Source organism: Vipera berus (genome assembly GCF_964194415.1).
Source record: "Vipera berus genome assembly, chromosome: 2".
Taxonomy (NCBI): Eukaryota; Metazoa; Chordata; class Lepidosauria; order Squamata; family Viperidae; genus Vipera; species Vipera berus.
The window spans coordinates 265341458-265362245 of NC_138203.1; the positions used below are offsets into that span (position 1 = coordinate 265341458).

At 41.6% G+C, this 20788-nt stretch overlaps 1 protein-coding gene across 1 annotated transcript; it reads right to left on the reverse strand.

The window, feature by feature from the left end:
• Nucleotides 1-85: 85 nt before the first annotated feature.
• LOC308662944 (L-amino acid oxidase Lm29-like) lies at nt 86-16239 on the reverse strand (the record flags this gene model as incomplete). The annotated part of the gene is made up of 6 exons (XM_081319090.1): nt 86-2019; nt 3218-3351; nt 7834-7902; nt 10975-11176; nt 12368-12480; nt 16027-16239. The coding sequence occupies 6 exons, from the start codon at nt 16237-16239 to the stop codon at nt 1218-1220; spliced, it is 1533 nt and encodes a 510-aa protein (XP_081175216.1). The 3' UTR covers nt 86-1217.
• Between the last annotated feature and the right edge of the window lie 4549 nt (nt 16240-20788).

The following is a 20788-nucleotide window of genomic DNA, read 5'->3' on the forward strand; positions in this document are numbered from 1 at the left end:
GTTTAGAGACCCAGGGATTTCTCCATCTCCAGGCCGAAGCTAAAGCAAAAACAAACAAACAAACAAATGGAAGAAACAGGGAAAATTATAGTATGTGCTTTTATTATAATTGTTTGTATTCCCGGTTTTTCAGAACGCTAGTCAGAGGAGGGTTGCAAAGTGGAGAAATTACAAATTAAGGTTGTCTACAGGCCTGCTTGATGCCATAATGTGTTTTCTTCTCCATCAATGACACTGTAGCACTGACAATTTTTGATGGTTGCAGGAAATATAGAATCATAGCTTAGGACCACTAGACGCTTGACATCCCAAGCGTCATATATATGAGACCCTTTAAAATAAACTCACAAATCCACTTTAACAACAATTGCATGTTTCTTTTCCATTACTTTTTGGAAAGGGCAACAGAAGGATCCTATCTTTATCGCAACACTAGACAATCCATGACTTTCTGGTCATCCCTTCAGAGATAATTCTTTACCAGATTCCTCAATCACTTGAACAATGGCAGAGCAAAAACAATGTATTACTTTCACGGAAAAGTTGGGATACATTCACAGACGTATCTGCCTTGAAAATAGCCCATGGTGAGCTGTATAGCACAGTAAAACATCAGCCCAGGAAATGTTTTATGGTAACTTGTATTATAACATAAACTGTCTTATGATATTTTTTTGTCAGAATAACAGAGATGGAAGGGACCTTGGAGGTCTTCTAATCTAACCTCCTGCTCAAGAAGGAAACTCTATACCTATTGCAACTCTAATGTATTTCAGGCAAGTGTCATAAAATCTTTCATAACATTTGCTAAATTTTAATTCCAGGAAAGCCATGGGTTCTAGATTGTGGATGTATTTTGCAAGTTAGCCCATTAGAGGTATTTTGGTTCAAAAAGTCTTGCCCTGTGATGCACTGTTTTGCCCAGTAAAATGTTACAGAAATGAGAGTTTTAGTAGTATGTATATAGATTGTCTTGAGAGGACTTCCTTTCCAAATTGGGCTGGCATCCCAATAAACCTTTTCATTCTGTGGTTTATTTTTGTTTCTTCTAAAATGCTCTTATATATTTTGACATGTTTTGGCTGATATAATTTAGCCAGGCCAAATCTGCTTACTTCCCCCACTTCCTCCTGGCTCCAACCTCCTGGGACTAGAGCTCCTAGAATTACCAATTGGTATTCTGGGAATTTTAGTCTGAAACATTGCTGACCTCTTTCTTAAAGTTCATTGTCATTGATCAGGTGGATTCCTGATGGATTCTCAGAAGCACGATTCACATCTCTTGCTGCTGATAGCCCTGACTTAATTGCGCCATCTATCCAACCATGAACTTTGGCTATATGCTCCCCTGCAAAGAAAATTCTGCCTACAGGTGTAATGAGCGCTTCACTAAAATGTTGAAATTGGTAGGGAGTGAAGGCGGTTATAGCACCCATAGCATACTTATCCAGGCTCCATTTTTTAATCATTGAGGGATAACAGAAGGCCTGGATCTCTTTCTTGGGCAGCTGATGGATGAATGAAAGGTCATTAATGACAATATCACCACAGTCCTTGAAATCAAGAGCTTGAAAGAAATCGGCATCATCAGCAAGGACGTAGGCTATAATAACCCCAACTCCACTAGTAAAGTTATGGTTAGGGTAGTAGATGAATCGAGATGGAAGATCAGTTGTGGACCTCCCACCCTGAATGCCATCATCCTCCCAAAATTTCTTAGTGCAAGTGAGGAAGATCTTGGTGCCACTTTTGTAGTGGACAGACCTCAAAGCATGCGCTTTTTTTGGCGGAAGGGGTGGTTCAAACCTGATGCGACGGGTGGCCTTTAACGTAGAGCACACGATGACATAATCAGCTGTCACATATGACAAGGTCTTTGCTGCAGTTTGATATGTCACTATGACTTTCTTGGCATTCTGCTGTATCTTGATTACTCGGGCATTGAAATGCACACTTTCCTTAATGGCTCGATACATGGATATAGGCAACTGATCCATTCCACCAACAATTTCATCATATCTGGAAGACCAAATGGGACAGAGGAAGTAAAAACCTGCTCTGCTAAAATTGGATAATGATATTAGTGAATAAAAAGACATTTTGTCACAAGACGATGAAATGAAAACAGTTGTGGAAGAAGTTGGCAGCAGATTTGATAGAAAGCAAACAACATTCTTTATTCTTATTTTGACTTCGCTCTCTATTATTTATTGTGTTTGCTTATCAAGTTTGTTTGCCGCCCATTTCACCATGAGGTGCCTCTGGGCGGCTTACAATGTTACAATATTTAGTGATACCATATCAGGGATCTCATCAGGAAGGGCCATTAAACAAAAGATATTACTACCATAATGCTTTTGTTTAATACTTAGATTACATTTTTAACATATTTTATGTAAAAATATTTTGTTTGAAAGAGAAGATGGCATTATCTCAAGCTGTCTACTCAGAAAGATCTGTCAAATAGGACTACTTAAATCTGAGATGAGGGAGAATATAAAAAGGGACATTTATACCTGAGCTGAAATGAACAACTTAGTTCCTATTTACTTGTGCATAGCTTGGGTAAGCAAACGCTATACAAGCCTTGATACAGAAACTGACTGTGTGAATTCTGATACTTTTTTAGAATTAACTGTGAAATACAAAGGGTAATGTGCTTTGTCTCTTGTAGAATGGTTTAACATGAAATGCTACCTTTATAGTCCAGAATGTTAGTTCCAAGGTTTTTTTTTACAGGATGCTTCAGAAAGAATATGTAGCAACTGTTAATCTAATGGTTTAATTAAAGCAGAGTAGATGTTACATAGAGAACAAGTCCGCACATATGCCATTTCTAACTGATACAAAAATTAATATCTAGCGATAATGTTACCATTATTGATAACTGGCATTTCTTGCAACTGCAATATTATGTTAGAGTTGGTTTCAATTGCCAGCTTGGGGTTTGGGTTAACAGATACCCAACCTAGCCATGCCAGATTTCCTAGCTGCCGCCAGGACTTTAGTTGGCAGCAAAGAGTTAAGGGTTTGTGTGCATTCCCACACCAATGAGGTGAGGATTTGACTGTTTCATGAGCCTGCTCTCTTTCAGATTTTTATCTCCATACCCTTGCAGATTCCAATGGATCATTCAATGGATAAACAAGGGATTTCATCTTTAAAATGGGACAATGATCAGGAAATCATTTAATCCAAGCGAGATAGGTTTGCTTACCTTTTTTCATAAGCGAAGATATCATTTTTCAGGCTCTCAATAAAAGACACATAATAGCCAGAATCTTGATTCATTAAGTCTCCAATCATATCGACAGCTCCACGACTCAGATTTGCTTCTTTAATTAGATACTCCTGTTTTGGGAAGAGAAATTCTGAAATCCGTCTCCAATATATTGTCCAAGAACATCCTTTCAAAGCAAGAACTTTGATTTCAGATTGTAACTGGTGGGCTGCAAATAGGACAAATTTTCTAAATCTGAGGAGGTGTTGAGTTAGGGGTTTAAGCACAAAGCAGAATCATTCTGTTATTGTTCCACTTAATGACCTCCAGGGGAATAATCGGTCTTTTAAATAACTTCCATTTTGTTGAAAGCAATATACAGGTAGTCCTCAACTGACAACCACAACTGAACCCAAATTTTCTGTTGCTAAGCGAGTGAATTGTTAAGTGAGTTTTTCCCCATTTTACAACCTGCAAAGGTCATAAATATGAGTCAGTTGCCTTAATTTTCACCATATGACCACAGAAATGCTATGGTCATACGTGTGAAAAACAGTCATAAATCACTTTTGTAACTTTGAACGGTCACTAAACGAACAGTTGTAAGTTGAGGACTATTTGTACATGATGTTCAATATAAGGGATAAAGCTTGAAATGATACTCAAGCAAGGTTACAATAGGAAGGGATTCTATATTTTAAAGTTTGTCGTTGTGCATCCATGAATATCCCCTTCATGGATTACTGCCTTGTCGTGGCGAAGGGGCTTGTGTAATTCAATGAAGCTATGAGCTATGCCGTGCAGGGCCACCCAAGACGGAAAGGTCATAGCAGAGAGTTCTGACAAAACGTGATCCACTGGAGAAGGAAATGGCAACCCACCCCAGTATCTTTGCCATGAAAACCCTATGGACAGTACCAAAAGGCAAAACGATATGACGCTAGAAGATGAGCCCCTGAGGTTGGAAGGCGTCCAATATGCTACTGGGGAAGAGCAGAGGGCTAGTACTAGTAGCGCCAGAAAGAATGAAGTGACTGGGCCAAAGCCGAAAGGACGCTCAGCTGTGGATGTGTCTGGTGGTGAAAGGAAAGTCCGTTGCTTAAAGATTTTTTCTCCATAGGAACCTGGAATGTAAGATCCATGAATCAAGGAAAGCTGGACGTGGTCAAACAAGAGATGACAAGACTGAACATCGACATCTTAGGTATCAGCAAACTAAAATGGACAGGAATGGGTGAATTTAATTCAGATGACCATCAGGTATACTACTGCGGGCAAGAATCCCTCAGAACAAATGGAGTAGCCTTCATAGTCAATAAAAGAGTAGGAAAAGCAATACTGGGATACAATCCTCAAAATGACAGAATAATCTCAGTTTGAATCCAAGGCAAACCATTCAATATCACAGTAGTCCAAGTCTATGCCCCAACCACCAGTGCTGAAGAGGATGAAATTGACTGGTTCTATGAAGCCCTACAGCACCTTATAGAACTAACACCCAAAAATGATGTCCTTATCATCATGGGGGATTGGAATGCTAAAGTAGGAAGCTAAAAGATAACTGGAATAACCAGGCAAGTTTGGCCTTGGAGTACAAAATGAAGCAGGGCACAAGCTGATAGAATTTTGTCAAGAGAATACGATGGTCATAGCAAACACTCTTTTCCAACAACCCAAGAGACGGCTCTACACATGGACATCACAGAAATCAGATTGACTATGTGCTCTGCAGCCAAAGATGGAGAAGCTCTATACAGTCAGTAAAAACAAGACCAGGAGCTGACTGTGGCTCAGACCATGAGCTTCTCATTGCAAAGTTTAGGCTTAAACTGAAGAAAGTAGGGAAAAGCACTAGGCCACTCAGGTATGAATTAAATCATATCCCTGTTGAATATACAGTAGAGGTGACAAATAGATTTAAGGAATTAGATCTGATATACAGAGTGTCTGAAGAACTATGGACAGAGGTTTGCAACATTGTACAACAGGTAGCAACCAAAACCATCCCAAAGGAAAAAAAAATGCAAGAAAGCAAAATGGCTGTCTGAGGAAGCTTTACAAATAGCTGAGGAAAGGAGGGAAGCAAAAGGCAATGGAGAAAAAGAAAGATATGCCCAATTGAATGCAGAATTCCAGAGAATAGCTAGAAGAGAATGCCTTCTTAAGTGAACAGTGCAAAGAAATAGAAGAAAACAATAGAATAGGGAGGATCAGAGTTCTTTTCAAGAAAATTGGAGAGATGAAGGGAATGTTTAATGCAAAAATGGGCATGATAAAGGACCAAAATGTCAGGGACCTAACAGAGGCAGAAGAGATTAAGAAGAGGTGGCAAAATTACACAGAAGAACTATACAAGAATGAGCTTAACGTCCCTGATAATCACAATGAGGTGATCACTGACCTCGAGCCAGACATCCTAGAATGTGAAGTGAAGTGGGCTTTAGAAAAGCTGAGCAACAACAAAGCTAGTGGAGGTGACAGTATTCCAGCTGAGCTATTCAAAATCTTAAAAGACGATGCAGTAAAAGTGCTACACTCCATTTGCCAGCAAATTTGGAAAATTCAACAGTGGCCACAGGATTGTAAAAGATCAGTTTACATTCCAATTCCAAAGAAAGGCAGTGCCAAAGAATGTTCAAACTATCGCACCATTGCACTCATTTCTCATGCTAGTAAAGTTATGCTTAAAATCCCACAAGCTAGACTCCAGCAGTATGTGGATCGAGAACTACCAGAAGTATAGGCAGGATTTCGAAGAGGCAGAGGAACTAGAGATCAAATTGCCAACATATGCTGGATCATGGAGAAAGCTAGAGAGTTCCAGAAAAACATCTACTTCTGCTTCATTGACTATGCTAAACCCTTTGCTTGTGTGGATCATAACAAACTGTGGCAAGTTATTAAAGAGATGGGCGTACCAGACCATCTTATTTGTCTCTTGAGAAACCTATAACTGGGCCAAGAAGAAAAAGTGAGAACTGGACACGGAAGCGCTGATTGGTTCAAAATTGGGAAAGGAGTCCAGCAAGGCTGTATACTGTCGCCCTGCCTATTTAACTTATATGCAGAGCACATCATGAGAAAAGCAGGGCTAGATGAATCAAAAGTTGGAATTAAGATTGCCGGAAAAAATATCAACAACCTAAGATATGCAGATGATACCACTCTAATGGCAGAAAGTGAAGAAGAACTAAAGAGCCTCTTGTTGCGGGTGAAGAAGGAGAGTGCAAAAGTTGGGTTGAAACTAAACATTAAGAAAACCAAGATCATGGCATCCGGCCCTCTCAATTCCTGGCAAATAGATGGGGAAGAAATGGAGGTAGTGACAGATTTTATTTTCCTGGGCTCCAAGATCACTGCAGATGGGGACTGTAGCCAAGAAATTAAAAGATGCTTGCTCCTCGTGAGGAAAGCCATGACAAATCTAGACAGCACACTAAAAAGCAGAGACATCACCCTGTCAACCAAAGTGCATATAGTCAAGGCTATGGTCTTCCCAGTTGCAATGTATGGCAGTGAAAGTTGGACCATAAGAAAGGCCGAGCGCCAAAGAATTGAGGTCTTTGAACTATGGTGCTGGAGAAGACTCCTGCGAGTCCCTTGGACTGCAAGGCGATCAAACCGGTCAGTCCTAGAGGAGATCAACCCTGACTGCTCTTTAGAAGGCCGGATCCTGAAGCTAAAACTCAAATACTTTGGCCACCTAATGAGAAGGAAGGACTCACTGGAGAAGAGCCTAATGCTGGGAAAGGTTGAGGGCAAGAGAAGAAGGGGATGACAGAGAATGAGGTGGCTGGATGGAGTCACTGAAGCAGTAGGCGTGAGCTTCAATGGACTCCAGAAGATGGTAGAGGACAGGAAGGCCTGGAGGAACGTTGTCCATAGGGTTGTGATGGGTTGGACACGACTTCATAGCTAACAACAACAACACTGCATTTCAGTGCTTTAACTTTGCACATATACATTTAATTTAATGATAAACGTATAAAAGTGTACATGCCAATTCTGACCCAGAATTTGGGAGGGCAAAGCAGAAGGGGCGTTGTCCAGTCAGACAACATGGTAGCTTGCTGTTTGAACTAATTGCATTCCATCTCATTTATTAAATATAATATGGCCACCCTCTCCGTTAGACCAAATCCTTTACAAGCTGCAGTCCAAGTGTCTCAGTCCAGACAGAATGCTTGTTAGCCAGCTTAGAGTTAAATCATCATGAGCACAAAATAGGACCAAGTTAAGCATGTAGTGCAATCTGTATGTCCTAAGAAGAAAGGCCATTGCATGGCTTTAGGGGGGACACAGTCAATTGCTATTTATCCTGCATGACAAGGAGGTCCCTCCAATTTGTGTTTTACTGTGTTGCATGTGCAAATAAAAACCTCATAAAAGCAGGTGGATCTTCAATAACACCACTGTCACTGACTCCCATCTTGCTCTTTGGATCACAGTTCATTTTAGTATTTGAAACTCTCAGATGGTTCAGTAAGTAATTTGTCTCATATTCTAATAATACCCTAAGAAGAACACGATAATATACCTTAAAAATTACTCCACCCCACCCCGCCACAGACTGTACTGTTTGGAGACATGGTTTCAAGGCACAATCCAAATACCTTCGTTGAGTAGGTGTCGTATTTATTTAGTATGTAGCTGCAGTTAGTTCTTTTTAATTCTTCTACAACCTGAGAATGATTTAGAAAAGATAAAGGAGACATAGGGGAAAGGAAAAGCAAGTATTTGTCATTAAAAAGGTATTACATCAAACAAAAGAAAAAAACACACATAAAAAGGACAAATGCAGAATCAATATTTATAGAGTATTATACTGTATAGATTAGAACTAGGTTTATGACAAATAGGAAAGGTTATTAAAGTCAGTATGGTATAATAAAACTATAACACTTTATTGAAACTATGGCACTCCCACACATACAGCCAAAAGTATGGATCCTATATGAAGATAACAGCTTTGTCATAGTAAAAAAAGAACAAGTAGAGAAACAATCAACAACATACAAAACAATCAACAACATATTCCAAGGAATAAAATTCACACAGGGAAAAACAACAACATGCTACCTGTTAAGTCATGGGCTCTGGAGAGCAGGAATGGTGACACGAGGCTGAGTACAGAATAACTCATACTTTTATTCTTGCTGGAACTGTACTGAAGCTTGGGCCGCAACCACCCACAGTATATAGTCTAGCCGCTAGGCGGCAGCCAATAGGTTTGAGCCCACGCTTGCCGCCTGGGGCTGACCAATTGCAGGACCAGAGATGGCCTGTCTGGGTTGCTGGAGAGCCTTTAGCTCCTCCAGCACCGCACGTGGTGTAACACCACAAGCCCAATACATAACACCCCTCCCCTCTTAGATCAGACTATGACACCCTTAAAATAGTCTTAACAACTGTCAAGGCTTATTAATCACTCCCAACACCAGTAATGAAAATAATAAAAAATAAATCATAAATCATAAATTCGCTGTGGCTACAGTGGAATTAAACAACGTCTGAACAGGCTTACCAAAGCAGTAAGAGCTACAATGAGATTAAACAACATCTCATGAACAGGCTTACAATGCAGTAATGGCAGTTTCACAATGCCCAAGTTTCTGTAGGTAGTGGTACAAGTTTCACAACACTATACATCACTTTATTTTACAATATAGTCTGTGAGGTACGCAGGAGGCTTGTGTGGCCTAGAGGAACATCTTGAAGTTCCCGTCACTTTGTGGTCTACCAGCTTACCCAGTGGTAAGGGGAATCGAAATGCTCTGGCTGGCCTCCCCAGGTTGGCCCACTCCAGAGTCAGTCTGTTCTGCAGAGTAGGCACAGTGGTTGCTGAGGTTCGGCTGGCTCGCTTGGTCAGGGGTTCCATGTTGCACTTCCGTGCTTCCCGGTTCTTTGTCAGATTCCACTTCTGCTGAGAAGGGAAAACCCTGGTGGTTCCAGTGTGGGCTGGCTTGGCTACCAGTTGGAGGACCTTGGGAGGGACTTATGCCGCAGTCCTCACTTAGTGACCATTCCGAAAACCTTTTCCTGAGTTGGTCGATGTGTCTTCTGACCAGTCGCCCTCCCTCCAACCCCACTTCATAAGCTAGGGGTCCAGATGCCTTGGTTATTTGACCAGGAACCCATAAATTCCCTGGACCATAGTTTCTGGCCCAAACCCAATCTTCCATGTGCAGCCCCCTCAGGGGTTTTGGTCGAGAGGCTTCTGTTGCCACTCTGTCTGGATGCAACCTGTCCAGTTTAGTAATCAAATGCCTACCCCAAGGTAGTTCAGCAGGACTTTTACCTGTAGCAGTGCAGGGCGTAGAATGCTGGCAGAGTAAAAAATCTGCCAATCTGTGATGCCAGTCACCTGTGCCAATACGCTTGAGTGCCTCCTTTGTTGTCCTCACCATGTATTCGGCTTGTCCATTAGAAGAAGGATGAAATGGTGCAGACGTTACATGTCTGATGAGGTTAGGCCTAGAAGGTGGGTGAGTCATTTGTCACCATATCAATCAGCTTAGAAAGCGTTGTCCAGAACAAAGCGAGGACTTCACTCCAGGTCCCATCCACGGGCTGCAAACCAGCAGCCAGGCCGATTAGTCCTTATGCTATGAGGTCCCATGCAGTCAGAGCAACTGGGAGGTGGTCGTAGGGGGGCAAAGCCCAGGAGTGCAACATGGGGTCCCTGACGGAGATAGTCAACCAGAACACTACAGCCACTGTGCTAACTCTGCAGATGGATTAGACTCTGGGGTGGGAAATGGCCAACCAGAGAATTCCAAGTCAGCCAGACTCGCTTGAACGTATGGACCCTGGTCTACCCAGCTCGGTGGGCAAGCTGGTAGACCGGGGAGTGCCTGGCTCTCTCAGGCATTCTACGAGGGTCCGCAAGCCTCCTGCTTACTTACAAGATTTTGTTCCAAAATAACTGAGCTATAATGTTGTATGTGTCATTGAATTGCTGCTAGCCAGGAGAGCCTCTGTATTAGAAAGTACGGAAAAATATGTATGTTTGCATTCTACTTCTGTATCTCTGTAAAACTTGTAATTGCTGTAACCATTCCTTTGTTGATATAATGTGTGTACATTCTAGGGTGGAGGGGTGTAATGTATTTGCCTTTGTCTTACTTAAGAATATCATGTGGGGTTAATTGCTGAAAGGTTGCTTAAGCAGGGAAGCTGGCTAATGGCTCCCAGCTTCTCAGACAACCCATCTCCCGTGCCACCATTGGCTGCTTCTTGGGTGGCAATAGGTTACTTTAAACCTATTGGCCACCACCTAGAGGCCAGGGTATAAATTGCTGCATTCGCAGCCCTGTTTCTCAGTTCAGTTCCTGTAACCAAATAAAGAATGATTCTTGCTGAACTCACTTGCCTCGTCTCGTCAGTCAAGCAATGAACTCAGTATATAACACTAACTACCATCTATAACGAGCCAACAAACTCCACCCTCCCCTTGCAGTGATCAGGCTACCCAAGCTGACAACAAAACATTCACAGGAAAGCAATCAAGAATTCAACAATTACCATTTTGTCAAGATGGGAACCCTCCCTGGACATTAAAAAACAGGCAGAACCTCAATCACCCTATTATGGCCTCCAGCTTGACTTTTTTTACCATATCCTGAGGACAGCTCTTGATTATAAACTAGTTTTGGAGAGTGTTTTTGGAACCTTCTGTCTATATGATTCACTGCTTGAAACAAGCCATAGCGTAAACTTCCTGATTAAAAATAAATTTTAGAACTTATCTGAACCTTTCTGAGGGACTCTTGAAATAGCTGTCCAGCACTTTTGCCTTCTTCTGAAGGCTTCACAGGATATTTCAAGAGGCCAGGGTCTTTCTTGACTTCCCCTACTCTCTTCCTGATGTTTTTGATAAAATACCAGGCATTCTCACTTTGCTGAACAAATTCATTCAACTTCAGACCAAACTTTTTGATATATTCCCGGATAATCCTGGGGAGAGGAAAGGAGAAAACATTGAAAGAAAAACAATATAGAATGATGTATAGTTCTGTGCAGAAGATTGAATCTGATTATCAAGAGAATTAAGGTGCAAATGTGAAGGTCAAATAATTATTCTGTCATCATTTCTGGAGCATCACTATATCACTTTGCTTTATATATAGAAAGAAAAACTGTACACATTTAGCCAGAACTTCCAGTTTCAACACAGCTTTCCCCCTCCATAAAAAAAAGAGCTACCAATTGAGAAGAGAGAAAAAACCAGCACAGAAAAACAGCAACAATTCTCAAATTGCTTGATAAACTCTTACAAACCATTGTCTTACCAAAATGATTCGGGCTTATTTTTCTCACATGAATAGATACATGGAAGAAAGATAAGATCAAAGAGAATGATTCCAATCCAAATTAAACTTATTTTATTCCCAATTATTTGCCCTGGTTTCAAGGCCACTTTTTTTGACTTTTTTAAAATCCCATTTATATCCCGCCCTTCTCCGAAGACTCAGGGCGGCTTACAATTTTAAGCACAAACCAATGTGCTTAGCAATAGTCTTCATTCTATGTATATGCCTGCTTATTAGGGCTTCCCCCCCAGCGGCATTATTACAAAGTCATCTTATTGCCCCCAACAATCTGGGTCCTCATTTTACCTACCTCGGAAGGATGGAAGGCTGAGTCAACCTTGAGCCTGGTGGGATGCAAACCTGCACTAATTGCAGGCAGCTGGTGTTACTTAAGGAGGCATTAGCCCACTGCTCCACCAAGGCTCTTCTCAGTGGAGCCTACAGTCTTGGGATTTCCTAGTAGTCTCCCATCCAAGCACTAAACAATATCACGTTGGGCGTGCTTAGCTTTTTTGAAAGCCAAGCTAGATGTTTCCACCTAATTAGTCCTCTTACTTCTAAAGAAAATTAGCTTAACCAACCCTGTGAATGCTCCAGGAGCAATACTCCATTCCATTCCTTATCATGTCCTGTTCATTTAGTATAAATTGCTGTGAGCTCTGCTGCCAGGTTTTAAATAGCTACTGAACCACCCTTACAAATATGTGGAATTTAATGCTGGCTGACATTCCCAGAGTCTAAAATAGCAATGCTGTTACGGGACATACCTCCACGACCCTCCAGTCTTAGTATGCAAGGAGAAGAGATAAGTAAACATGATCATCTCACATCTCACCTGTGTTTCTCAGGTAAACGCATGGGCCCGAGATTGGCATACCAGCCTTCTTTGTAATTTCGATAAGTCTGCACTCGTCCTCCCACACATTCACTGGCTTCAAGAACTGTCACCTGAAGGCAAATAGGAAAGCCACTGCCTCATTTTGACAATGGTTTCTTATTAAAACGTCACTGCTCGGCTGCTTTGTGACTTATTTTGGGGAGACTTCATAGCATTGGCTTTGAGATGTCAGTATTTTAAGGTTGTGTGCACTATTCCCTTCCCTAAGGTTCCTTACCACAATGGTAAATGCTCTTCTCAACATTTGTCATCTTTCCCTTCTGATACTCAAGAGACCTTTCTCATTAGTCTTCCTTGAGGCACCTTCCCCCAATAGAGTCCCAACAGTTCAAATAGCGGAATTGCAATGTTGAAATTTGTTATGCTTGACAATTATTGGAAGTTCTATCCCAGACATGTCAAACACAAGGCCCGGGGGCCGGATCCGGCCCGCGAAGTGGTTTCATGTGGCCCATGAAGCCATCCTGGAAATAGTGAGGGAACGGCCCCCACTGCCTTGGCCCTGGCCCAGAGACCCTCCTTCTGCCAGAGACCCTCAGATCTGTCCCACTCCTGCCCAGGCCCCCATGGGCACCTTTGATGTGAACGATGTAGAGCTGGCCATGCCCACCCAGTAGGCCACGCCCACCCTGGCCATACCCACCCGGCCCCTTGAGGGCAACCACAATGCTGATGCGGCCCTCAATGAAATTGAGTTTGACACCCCTGTTCTATCCCATTTATTTGCTTCCCACCATTTTTTTGTGTAGTGAATATTTTGTGTGAAATAGCATTTGAACTTCAGATGTCCCACCTGAATATGTCTTAGAATCTAAGGAGATCTATTCTTTGCAATCAGGACTTTTTCTTTGCTTTGTCTTCTTTGTTTTAATCAATTTAAACTTGGTTTAGTAACATTTTCTTTATTTATTGAAAAGTATTCTAAACAGCAAGATGACCATTGCAGTCACTGTGCAATACAAACTGAGTTTCTCCCTCCTGTGAAGTTCATAGCCCACATCAAGATGGACCACTGCAGCCACAAAAAAAGTTCTATGCTAAGACCTCAGAATCAGCCATCAGACTCTACACGTTTGCTGTGCTCAGATCACTTTCTGGTCAAAATGTATTATCCTTGGTATTCTGGATCTCTGCTAGGTAGCATGTCCTATTCAAATGGTCTATGTCAGGGATCTTCAAACTTGGCCATTTTATGTGGACTTCAAATCCCAGAATTCCTCAGCCAGGCATGCTAGCTGAGGAATTCTGGGAGTTGAAGTCCACAAGTCATAAAAGGGCCAAGTTTGAAGATCCCTGGTCTATGTCCTTTTCAGTGTCCAACAGATCCACAGGGTTTCCAGAGGATGCTTGGAAATTTTCCTGACAATCTTGCACCTTGTGAATTCCTGGAGATTGCAGGGCAATGGAGAGGACTGCCCCTCCAATCGCTCTCTAGTTTCTAAGGCCAAGCAACACTTTGGTTTCCCAGATGAAGCAACTGAAGACACTTAGAGCATAAATAGCACAAAAATAAAAGTGGAGATGACTGAGTGCTTTTCAACCTACACTTGACTTGGCTACATGCGATGACTCTTGCACTGTCTACCACCTTCACATTGTGAGGAAGGATGTTTAAAAGGAGGAAGAGATTAGTTACATAGATTCCTAGAGGAAATGGATTATCTATCTCCCTTTCAGCCAGGGTCCAGGCTCAGGCTCGTGAGAAAAACGGAGTGGATTGCTCTAAAGTATAATCTCTGGGGCTTGGGAGGGGAGAATGCAGCTCTCATAATCCTGCTAGATATTTCATTGGCTTTCAGTGCCTTCATCTTATCCTTCTGGATTGGGAGTTGGGAGTAAGAGGCACTATTCTAAAGTGATTATGCTCCTTGTGCTGGCCCAGTATATAGCCATCTGGTCCATTATATAGGTAGCTTAGGAATTAAGAACTGTCTTAGAGCATTCAGCATTTAAAGGGTTAAATGCTGTCTCCTTAAGAGACAGCCTCTGGGAAATGTAGTCTAGTTGTTGGTCAGTTTTATGTCTTATCTAGTCATTGGGAAGGACTTGAAAGTTTATTACAGGATGTTCTGGCTACCTGCCATGGTTGTAAAAGCCTTTGTCTAATCAAGCTGCATGCATGCTTTGACTGAGATCCTCAACCATGCTTAGCTGATATGGGTAATTATTCCTTTTTACCTTGTGTGGATGGAGAAATATAAACATGAACAGGTGTATCTAAAGCAAACGTAAGTCTCTGCTTAGAATTCCTGATCAACAAATATTTGTTTAAAACCATTCCGTGAAGTTTATCCTGTCTGGATTGGGACTATGTTCCAGAATACTCCTACTTAAGTAGGTGTTTCAGTTAGTAGCCATAAAGGGTAAACAATTCCTGGTTATATCAATATGTGATGCCCCAGGGACCTCCTCTCTTATTTAAGACCATCTCTCTTTGGGATGAGGGGTCACCAATAAAACGATGGCACTAAATTATCTATCACCATCCTAGGCTAAGCTGAAGATGCTGTGAAAATAATCAGCTAATGTTTGGAGGTTGGATGAGGAGAAAGGACAATGACTCTGTAGAGGAGTGTGCTTCTGCCCATTTTGTTCTATAAAAATGAGAGCAGGCTATGTCAGGAGAGATACAAAAGTTAAATGAAACAGGAAAGAGAGAGAGAATATCGGTGGGTTGGGTCAAGATAAATGACTGATGGAAGCAGATGGATTGTATTCAAAAGGGAGTGACTGGAATGGAAGAAGTCTTTTGAGATGGTTTGATCATGTAGAAAGAATGAATGAGGACTAACTCTCAAAACCAGTATTTGAATGAAGAGTGAAAGGGTTGAAAGGGAAGACGAGTGTGGGAAAATTATGGTTAAGGGGAGTTGGAATGGTCCTCAAAAGGAGAACTTGAAAGGTTCAGATAACAGAAAGTAAGTAGGAAGCAGCACATGGACAGGATGAAAATAAAAACATTAGGAAATAAGGCAGGGAGAGATATAGTGAACCAGATTGGAACAAACTAGATTTAACTAAATTACTTTTTCCTTTTTGATATCTTGATTTCCTTGGTTTACTATTTCATACTGTTTTTCTGCATTTTGAAATTCTGAGGAAGAGCATGACAGACATAGTCTGTATCTATGTCCTCTATCACCTCTGCTGGGGCATTCACCTAATAGATACTACACAAGTGAGGATCTGCTTTTCAAATTAGATTAGTATCTCCATCCAGAATACATTTTTTAAATGAGTGGATGCTGTCAGATTCCTAGGAACCTGTACCTCAAGGAAGTATCTGTGAAGACAGGTGAGGGTAAGGGTTAGAAATTCTGCTAGCTACAAGAATGGAATGGAGGGAGAAAATGCCAAGGCTTGCTGAGCCTATCCAATGTCATCTACATATTCTCTCCATTGAGACGCTCATCAATGAGACTCAAGATGGCATCTATGACTGTGCAGTGAAAATCTGTCCTTTTCTATTTGCATCCTGATGGACATAAAAAGGATGGGGCTTCAACTGCATGAATGTAGGTGCCAACTTGAATTTTTGCTAAATGGTGCTGTTGTTGTCGAAGCAAATTGTTGATAGACAAAAATCAGTGGCTTACCTTATGTCCAGCCCCTGTAAGAATATAGGCTGCACTAAGCCCAGCCATTCCTGCACCTACAACCACAACATGTTGTGGGTTTGATGACTCTTTCAGACCATTTCTGGTGATCTCTAGAAATTCTTCATAGTCAGTTTCTTGGAAGCATTCCTCTAGGGGGCTTCTGTCATCTTCACAGCTTCCCAAGACAGCCAAGAACAGCAGTAAGAACATAACTGGATAAAACACATACAAAAATGGAATATGCATAAGGATGGCATTTTCCTGTTTTTTCTTATTCTGGATTTTTCCCCTCTGGTTCTGTTCATTTGTTTCATTCTTTTATATGTGTCATTGAACCACCTTCTAACTAGAGTTCCTGAGGTCTCCTATGCTACATCTAAACTGCTATAAAATGAGCAAAAATGGACACAGAATCATTCCTTCTGCTTCTCTGGTCACACAAAGGACCTCATCACAAATAAGTCCTCTTCAACCCTTTTGATTTCAATGTCCATCTTCTTTTCTCGGCAGCAATTCATACATACAGACCAGAATGGGTTCCTTCCCACTAGACAAATAAAAGATAATCTCAGAATTATATTAAATGTTCTGGAGTATTATGAAAGCCGACCAGATAAACAATTAGCTTTAATATTTATCGATGCTCTAAAAGCATTCGATAGGGTTAATTGGGATTTCCTAATGTGTCAGTTGGAACATATGCAGTTTGGGGCTAAATTCTGTAATATGATTAAAGCAATCTATACTAAGCAGGAAGTGAGATTGTTGATAAATGGGAATTTAACTGACAAATTTGATATCTGTAAGGGCACTAGGCAGGGTTGTCCACTCTCCCCACTTTTATTTATTTTAACCTTAGAACCCCTATTGAGAATAATAAGGAAAGATGAGATTACCGGGCTTCAGATAAGAGATCAAATTTATAAACTGCAGGCGTTTGCAGATGATATTTATTTATTTATTTATTTTATTGGATTTATATACTGCCCTTTCCTGAAGGACTCAGGGCAGTTTACAGGATACTAAAACAGTGATACAAAAATTAAAAAGCAATTAAAAAGAATTAAATTTGATCCCTAAGAATAAAACCCCCAATTAAAACTAAGAACTCTCAGCCCGGACTGGGAAGCTCAAAGAGCCAGGTCTTCAGGTCCTGGCCAAATGAATGAAGGTTGGGGGCAGTCCTAAGTTCCATGGGCAGCTGGTTCCAGAGGGCAGGCGCACCCACAGAGAAGGCCCTCCCCCTGGGTGTTACCCGCCGGCAATCTTTAACCGCCGGCACCCTGAGAAGGCTCTCCCTGTGAGAGCGCACTGGACGAAGGGAGCTTGATGCCGGCAGCAGGTGTTCCCTCAGATATCCCGGACCCAAGCCATTAAGGGCTTTATAGGTCATCACCAGCACCTTGAATCTCACCCAGAGGGCAACCGGAAGCCAATGCAGCTTGCGGAGTAGAGGTGTTATATGGGAGTGTCGGGAAACCCCCATCACAATTCGCGCGGCTGCATTCTGCACCAGCTGAAGCCTCCGAGTGGTCCTCAAGGGCAGCCTCATGTAGAGAGCGTACTGATGATACCCCACCCCGAAACCACGAATGATCTCACCCAGCGGCTTCATGTAGATGTTGAACAGGAGGGGAGAGAGAACCGACCCCTGAGGAACTCCACAAACGAGAGGCCTCGGGGAGGATCTCTGCCCTCCTGTCAACACCAACTGCGAGCGGCCCAGGAGATAGGAGGAAAACTACCATAAAACGGTGCCTCCCACTCCCAACCCCCTGAGACGCCGCAGTAGAATACCATGGTCGATGGTATCAAAAGCCGCTGAGAGATCTAATAGGACTAGGACAGAGGAACAACCCCTGTCCCGAGCCCGCCAGAGATCATTCACCAGTGCGACCAATGCCATCTCTGTGCTGTGCCCGGGCCTGAAGCCCGATTGGTACGGGTCCAGATAATCAGTTTCCTCCAGGAACAGAGGAAGCTGATGCGCCAAAAAGCAAAGGTTGGAGACCGGACGATAGTTATTTAAAACAGCCGGGTCCAGGGCAGGCTTCTTGAGGAGGGGTCTCACCACTGCCTCCTGGAACCAGCCTCGTGTCTCCTCCCGGGCCGCATAAACCAGCCAGGAGGGGCACGGGTCCAACAAACAGGTGGTGGAACTCAGCTTCCTCATCATCCTGTCCACATCATCAGGGGAAACAGGATCGAACTCAGTCCAGATAACATGCTCAAGACCGTCCGATTCCTCCACATCAGACTCTGCCCAGTCAGAGTCCAAACCGGCCTGGATCTGAGCGATTTTGTCCATCAGATGATGACTAAATTCCTCGGCCCGCCCCTGCAAGGGCTCCTCTCTTACCTCCTGATTAAGGAGGGAGCGAGTCACCCTAAACAGATATGGTCTTTGTTTTGGAAAACCCTCTGGAATCCAGCACGGAATTACTAAAAAGGATTGAGGAATTTGGAAATGTGGCCGGTTTACAAGTAAATAAAGATAAGATGAATATATTAACGAAAAATCTTTCGAATAAAAGTAAACAGATGTTAGAGGACATTACAGGGTTTAAAATCGTGAAGAAGGTGAAATATTTAGGAATTTGGTTGACGGGAAGATGTTCAAGTATTAGGGAGGATAATTATTCTAAATTACTGATACAAACAAAAATGGACTACAAAGTATCATTTAGCATTTGAATAGTTATTAGTTATTGTAATTAGAGGCTATATTATTTTTCTTTTCTATGGTTAAGGAGAGTTAAAGTGTGATAGGGTTTAAAGAGTAATTATAGTAATTAGAATATTTTAGAGTAAGATTGTATGATGTAATACCCTGTATTCGGCTCTGGGAAGTCAGGGGGGAGTGTTGGGATGGGAGGGATGGGGAGAGGGGTGGGGTAGATGGGGTATATGTTTTAAAAATGTATTTTAAACCTTTTCAATAAAAAAGAAGAGAAGGGAAGAAGACCAACTTACAAAGAACTTTTAGATAGCGGGGGAGAACTAAAAACGTGACAAGATCTGGCTCAGCAAGGGTTTCAACTGGAGTGGTGGGCCTACCTGTAGATCCAGTCAAGGTATAAGAAGGATAAGGAAGGAAGGGGTATTTATCTGAATCTGCAGGAATTAGATAAGATTCTGCTGGGTCCGAAGAAAGGGATGATATCTAAGTGCTATAAATTGTTGCTAACTAGGGTAGTAGGGGAGGAGGTGGTAAAAGACGCGATGATTGCCTGGGGGAAGAATTTTGGTTATGCACTTCCACTTGAGAAATGGGAAGAGATTTGGTGGATTAATATGAGGCTGGTGGTTTCCACGTCATATAAGGAGAACATATACAAAATTCTTTATAGATGGCATCTCCCTCCGGCTAGACTTTCCAAAATGTTCCCCGGATTGTCGGCCGATTGTTGGAAGTGTGGTAAAGGGATTGGCATGTATTATCACTTATGGTGGACATGTCCGGAAATGGTTAGATATTGGATGAGGATTCAAAAATGGATAGAAGAATTTACAGGGTGTTTAGTTGATCTTAAACCAGAGACGTATCTGCTTGGCTTCACACCTGGAAATATTAAGAGGGGAATATTGTATTTAGTTTTACATATCTTAACGGCGGCGAGGATGGGGTATGCTCAATTTTGGAAGGCAAATCATACCCCGCCGGATGAAGCTATAATTAGGAGAATACTTGATTGTGCAGAAGCAGACACATTGACCAAGAAGTTGAAGGGTAAAGAAGAGACACCAGCATTTCTATCATGGAATAAATGGTATATTTGGATGGATAAAAGATTAAAGAAATGAGGGTGGCTTGGAGGTCAAAAATGAAGTGATATAGTTTTTTTTAATGAATAAGCTTTGGAGTTATAAGAGATTTAATGAGTGGAATATAATTGTTAGTTTAGAAGTAGAAATAATTTGAAATTTTTGAAATGGTTTTCATTTTTTTGATTCCTTCATTTTCTGTATATTGTAAATGTTTTTTTGTCTTTGTTGGTGTATGGTGTGTTTTTAACATGAAATGTAAATAAAGATTTATTTTTTTTAAAAAAAGAAATTAATGTGGCCTGAAAATTATACTCAGGTAAATGTTAGTGCTTCACAGAATATGCTTTCATAAGTGAACTGTCATTTCTTTGGGCTTTTACTGGCAGACAGAAGAGACAGTAAGGAAAAACATGCTTCCAAATTATTTCCCTTTGTGTTCAGACACAATATTTTGTTAATAATTGTGTTACAGAAACAAAATCCATTGAGACGCTGTAGGACCAGGCATTTTCCTCTGATAGACTCCGATCATCCTTATGGAGGAAGGAACCAGGTTAAGGGAGGTTGGTATGGATGTTACAGCAGTGTTAAGGAATAATGCAGAGAAAAAGTACAACTCCAAGTATATAGATCCATGTCAGGTTTCTGCCACCTAATACCTTCAGGATGGGTTGGATGGGGTAGAATCAAGATCATGTGAAATGTTAATATCACTTTATAATGCCTGAATATTTCATCCAGTTTTGGTTGCTATGATATAAAAAGATGTTGAGACTCTAGAAAGAGTGCAGAAAAGAGCAGCAAAGATGATTAGGGGACTGGAGGCCAAAATATATGATGAACGGTTGCAGAAATTAGATATGTCTAGTTTAATGAAAAGAAGGAATAAGGGTGACATGATAGCAGTGTTCCAATGTCTAAAGAGCTGTCACAAAGAAGAGGGGGTCAACATATTCTCCAAAGCATCTGACCGTAGAACAAGAAGCTAATC